The sequence below is a fragment of the Primulina tabacum genome, chromosome 18 (assembly GCF_025594145.1).
Source record: "Primulina tabacum isolate GXHZ01 chromosome 18, ASM2559414v2, whole genome shotgun sequence".
Lineage (NCBI taxonomy): Eukaryota > Viridiplantae > Streptophyta > Magnoliopsida > Lamiales > Gesneriaceae > Primulina > Primulina tabacum.
In genome coordinates, this window is record NC_134567.1 from 26,104,790 (window position 1) to 26,110,418 (window position 5,629).

A 5,629-nucleotide genomic window follows, 5' to 3' on the forward strand; every position below is an offset into this window, starting at 1 on the left:
ATTTCACAAAGATTTAATACATTTAGATCTAATTAAATTCAATTAAAAATAACCGGCATGCTAGATTTAAATATGTTTATTAACTCGATGAATCGTTTAATAAATAAATTGAGGATTTCACCGTGATTGTCAAGAATTAAATAATTAATTGAATTTGGTATCGTTGTGTGTTAGTTCTTTATTTGAAGTTGAATCTCTCCTTGATAGTTGAATTCGTCGTTTTTAGTTGCAATTATTTTATTTAATAGTTTAGAGTAATAATTCACATATTATCTTTTTATTTATTTTGTCTAGCTTAAGTTAAGTGATAAAAAGTATAGTAATTAAATATCAGTTTACGTGGAATCGATAATTGGACTCATAATCTATTTATTATAACTTGACCTAGTTCGTTTACTATATTTATTCAAACCTCGATCAATCCATTAATTTTGTTTTTATCCTAATTGATGCTTACCCCCAGGTAGCTGAAATAATATACGTTGCTCGACGTACGTTTATAAAAAAAAAAAATCAGATAATAAACATTTACTGATTTACATGGTAATTGATACGCATCATAATTTTGAACTAATAGTACAAAATAAAATAGAGTATGTATCTCAGTTACGTAAATAAATTTTCGATTTATTATTATTATCTTGATAATGGCGTAATAAAAATGACGTGGCAAGATCTCCTTGGGAATCCGAAATCGAACGGTAGAAGATTCACCGAGCAGCCAAGCTCAACATACTTTTCACTGTGAACTAAAATGTGGAGACATGACGGGGGAAACGCAGGAGCTAGCGTCGTCACTCCTTAGAGCATCTATGTTCATGTTCAAAATAATGTTTAAATTCTCGAGTGAAGTTCAAACTAATAAATATGTTTGTTCAAACAATCACACGTCGGTATTTATCTCACTTTCGTTCATTTAAATGAACGAGTTTAATTTCGAAAAATAAAAAGTAGTCATAATCTCATCTTAGTACGTGTCCGTAAGTTCCACACATTATTTAGCGCGTACATTCATGCGCTGGATAGGGCGTGAGAATTATTAACCATGGTGGCCCAACACACGTGATGATGTCTCCTTTTTTAATGTATTTTTTAAAATTTAAATTTATCATTTTTTAAAAAAAAATTCGGATTTTAAAATAAATTAAAATGTACTGTTTGGGTCGAGCTCTTCACACCCGCTCTTCTTATTTATTTTTTTCTCACTCTTCTTATTTAAGGGCCACTTTCGTGAAGGCTATCCTTGGCCTGTGGATCCCAAGAGGAGGCTTTTTAAGGAAAGATAAGAGTATGCAAGAAAAGTGAACATATTTGGTCACAATACAACAACAATCTTTAAATTAATATTTTACATATTCTCCTAAGTTTAAATTTTTTTATTTTTATGCAAGTTTTATTTATTTTTTTAGTTTTATGTAAGTTTTATTTATTTTTATATGTTTTACTGTTTCATTTAAAGTTTATAATAAATTTTTAATTTTAAATAAATGATATTTATAAAATAAAATAAAATAATTTTACGTACTAAATATATAAAAATATATTATTATTAATATAAAATAATAATAATTTAGATTTTGTAAATAAGTTAAAATTGAATTTATTTAATATAAAGTAAGCATAAGGTGAATAGATGGATAACGTGATCTACAGATAACGAGTGTTAATATTAAAATGAATATGAGAGAATAGATGTATTAATACAATGTGTATATAACATAAAAATCCTGCGATTTTTTACGAGGCGGTAAAGGTACGCATCTAATATAAATAACCACTTGTCTGATAATTCATTTAAAAGAAAAAGAAAAAAGATATTTTAAGTCTCATCTCGCGTTGTTCCCAGGCGTCGCCACTGTTTTACGCTTCGCCAAATCTAACGATTGCAGGTATTTTGCTCATTTGCTCGTCTGATTTTCATTTATTTATATAGAGGTTATTGTGTTTACATTGTTTATGATTAGATTATTTTTGTTTTGTTTGGATTTGTGGGATTTTTTCCTGTTTTGTTTGTTTAACTGAAAAGTGGTAAAGTAAAAGCGATTCATTAGGTTTGAGCTTTTTTTTGTAGGTTCGTGATTTCTTGTTTGGTATCTTCAATTATCTGATCTGAAAGTTTCGATTTGATAGAGCTTTTGTAGGATATTCATAGCATATCAAACTAATATTACCTTTTTATATGCTGGCAATTGATGTGTGCATTTCGAAACATGTTTTTTTTTTAACTGTCGTCTGTTGGATTTATATTATGGCTCCTTTTATTTAGGAGTGTATTCGTTTCATGATTGATTAAACAAGTTGTCTGTGAAATAAATGATCCTACTGTTTGTTGCATTGATTTTCAAATTTCCAAAAGATGTTAATTTGTTTAGAAATATGTCTGTCAAGAGGATTGTCGCACATGCTTGGGATTATTGTGTCTATGGGAAACATTGATGGTTCATTACAATGTGAGATATTTAGATAAGAAAGGAAATGTCACAAAATTATAGTGATGTTGCTATGTTGCTTTGTATGCTAATGGAATCTCAATGCACTTTTCATGGTATCATCTTTCTACAGGAATTTCATATGTGAGTGTAGTAATTTTAACTGTCCTTTGAATTGTTGCCTAAGTATATGCTATAAAGTTGACCATGTTTCGTGATGACAAAGGATTCTAATCAAGAAAGAGAAATGGGGCTAACATTCACCAAGCTCTTTAGCCGGCTTTTTGCCAAGAAGGAGATGCGCATTCTTATGGTTGGTCTTGATGCTGCTGGTAAGACAACAATACTGTACAAACTCAAACTTGGAGAGATTGTAACTACAATTCCAACCATTGGTATGCCCTTCCTTCAACTACTCGGATTTCTTTCTTTTTACTCGTGCTCTCCTTGATTGCCTAAAAGTTAATATACAATCATGTTATTTTTGACTTTTCGATCTGCTTTCCAGTATTCACTTTTCTTTGGCTTTAAATCGGACTACAGGTTTCAATGTGGAGACGGTCGAGTACAAGAACATTAGCTTCACCGTTTGGGATGTCGGCGGTCAGGACAAGGTGATATTCCATGGTCAATAAATAGTTATGTCTTTACAATCTAAACTCTCAAATTTAGTTCTTGAATTTATGCACCTTCAGTTTCTAGTATTTTTCATCCCATAGGATGCTAAAATGATTTCGGCTATTTGATGAAACTCTCATATGCTTGTAACAGCAATCTTTAACCTAAATTTGCTATTTCATTTTGTAGATCCGCCCATTGTGGAGGCACTACTTCCAGAACACGCAGGGCCTCATATTCGTTGTGGATAGCAATGATAGGGATCGGGTTGTAGAGGCACGGGACGAACTGCATAGGATGCTGAATGAGGTGATAATTCCTTGTTCACTGTATCCACATGTTACCCAGTGCAAACCACTTACTAATTCGTTTTGAACAATGTTTTAATTACTCAAGAACTCTGGAATAATTAATTACTAACCATGAGGAATAGTATTGATTTGGGTATAGCTCCTACATCACCTGCTGATTGATTTACAGTGTATTTGTGTAAGACCTTTTACATCTCTAAATGTTGCTGCTGTTATTAGAAATTACCAATTAACATGTGTAACACTTTGACCTAAAGATAGAGAACAAAACATAGTGATATTTTTGCCAAAAGTTCTGTAACTCTTAACCATATGAAGGCTATAATCATGTGAACGTGACAATAAATTGAAATTTGAATTGCAACTGGGGTTGAATGCTGTTGTGAGTGAATGAATATTTATCAATTTCACTTCCTTGTACAACTGCATTATTTTTGGGTTAGAACATAGAGATTAGAGACATACAAGTGCGATCTACCAATTATATATAACCATTGGCATGACTGATGAGTGTGTTGGAATTCTATTTCCTCTATTGACCTTTACCCGAGCATTATTGGACCATACCCTGAATTTAGGATAGTTGGAACTTGGAAGATATAAGTCGACCCTATGGTTGCTATGAGTAATTTCCATGAAAGAGTTTCACTTTACATGGTTGACATACATTCTATGGTTTGGATATTAACCTTATTATTTCCTGAAGTTAAAGATTGGACCAACTCTTTAGCCCTAATTGTTGGCCATTTATTCAGGATGAGCTGAGAGATGCTGTATTACTTGTTTTTGCAAACAAACAAGATCTGCCTAATGCTATGAATGCTGCTGAAATAACTGACAAGCTTGGCCTTCATTCACTCAGGCAACGCCACTGGTAAACATTGTTGGCATGGATTCGTTGTATGCTAACTACTTCTATGTGTTGCTTATTTTGATATGTGCAATTTTGAACCTGGTTTTCCTTTTTCTTTCCAGGTACATTCAGAGCACCTGTGCTACCTCAGGGGAGGGGCTTTATGAGGGGCTGGACTGGCTTTCTAACAACATAGCTAACAAGGCAAGTACTTGATATAACATTACTCAACAACAATTTCTTGATATGTTCCAGATATTTTATTCTAGATTTTATATATGTGTGTGTGTATTGATATGTGTATTAATAATTTTTAAGCTAATTTTACAAATTAACGGCCGTCCAATTCTGTGATATAATAGATCAATCAAAGTTTGAACAGAAAAAGTAAGGTAGCGTGGTTCTTTTTTTTAAGTGTTTTGGGAAGAGTTATGTATACTTGTTTGTTCTGGGGAGGATGAAAACATTCTGGGAAGATGCTAACGAACATTGCCTAACTTTTCTTTTGCCTTTTAATTTATTTGATATCGATAGTTGTATGATGTATTTCTTATTATGCTCCATTTTTACAGGCATAAAAGCTTTATGGAGTTGTTTATGTGAGTTGTTGATGTATGCTTTTGGGTTTTTTTCTAGACTTGTGCCGTGTGACCATGGATGGATTGTTCCTTAGAAAATGGTTGTTTTTGAGTTAGGAGTTTGTATGACGAACTGTGATTTGTTTTACTCTAATTATCTTCTTATATATACAAGATTATGCTCCTATCATACTTCCACAAAATGAGTAATCAGAGAAATCGATAGCGTAGAGTTCTAAGTGAATTGGGTCAAGATATTAGCGAGTGAGAAAATAATTTTAGATATAACTATTTAGTACTGATGTAATTTTGATTATTTTATAAATAAATTGATCTCATCTTGATATTTTTGTAATTAACTATATGAATTCTTATGGCTTATTTTTTAGCTTCGTAAATCTTTTAAAACAATTTAGTCAAACACTGAGAATGGTCTAAATCTTGTTCGTCCAAGATGCTTCGTGTGTTGAACATCTGAACCTTGTTTTCCATTAATTATTCTTTTCTTTCTGCACTTTAAAATTCCAAAAACACAATTATTTCGATTCAATCTTAAAATTCCACACGTTGTTTCCTGCCAAATGAAGAATATTTTAGTTAAGATTTTGTTTTATGTCAATTATTTTATTAAAAATCGTTTAATTTATATATTGCTGTGCTTCCTCTTTTGTGTGTGTGTGTGTGAGTTTTATTCATTCAATTTCAACGCGGAAATTATGATAGAAAATGGGATAGATATTTTAAATTATAACTTTTTCCCTATTTTCAGAATATATTAAATAATCGGTGAGCTGAATAATTGGATCAGTGTTTTGGAAAGATAAGTTTTACAAATTGAGA

The 5,629-nt window shown here is 31.5% G+C and overlaps 1 protein-coding gene across 2 annotated transcripts; it reads left to right on the forward strand.

The window, feature by feature from the left end:
• The first annotated feature begins 1,756 nt into the window (after nucleotides 1-1,756).
• On the forward strand, nucleotides 1,757-4,979 carry LOC142533221 (ADP-ribosylation factor 2). 2 transcript variants are annotated; one of them, XM_075639907.1, is made up of 7 exons: nucleotides 1,757-1,889; nucleotides 2,656-2,824; nucleotides 2,973-3,043; nucleotides 3,237-3,356; nucleotides 4,114-4,232; nucleotides 4,334-4,415; nucleotides 4,784-4,979. In XM_075639907.1, the coding sequence occupies exons 2-7, from the start codon at nucleotides 2,677-2,679 to the stop codon at nucleotides 4,787-4,789; spliced, it is 546 nt and encodes a 181-aa protein (XP_075496022.1). In that variant the 5' UTR covers nucleotides 1,757-1,889; nucleotides 2,656-2,676; the 3' UTR covers nucleotides 4,790-4,979. The 2 variants fall into 2 exon arrangements, with proteins under 2 accessions (XP_075496022.1, XP_075496021.1); XM_075639906.1 differs by lacking the exon at nucleotides 4,784-4,979 and having other exon boundaries at nucleotides 4,334-4,442.
• Nucleotides 4,980-5,629: the final 650 nt, after the last annotated feature.

Excerpts from the sequence above, each read along its gene's own strand:
- LOC142533221 (XM_075639906.1), top strand. The coding sequence starts at position 2,677 with ATGGGGCTAACATTCACCAAGCTCTTTAGCCGGCTTTTTGCCAAGAAG. Across the intron at positions 2,825-2,972 it reads AACTACAATTCCAACCATTG|GTTTCAATGTGGAGACGGTC; the intron begins GTATGCCCTTCC and ends ATCGGACTACAG. Across the intron at positions 4,233-4,333 it reads TCACTCAGGCAACGCCACTG|GTACATTCAGAGCACCTGTG; the intron begins GTAAACATTGTT and ends TTTTCTTTCCAG.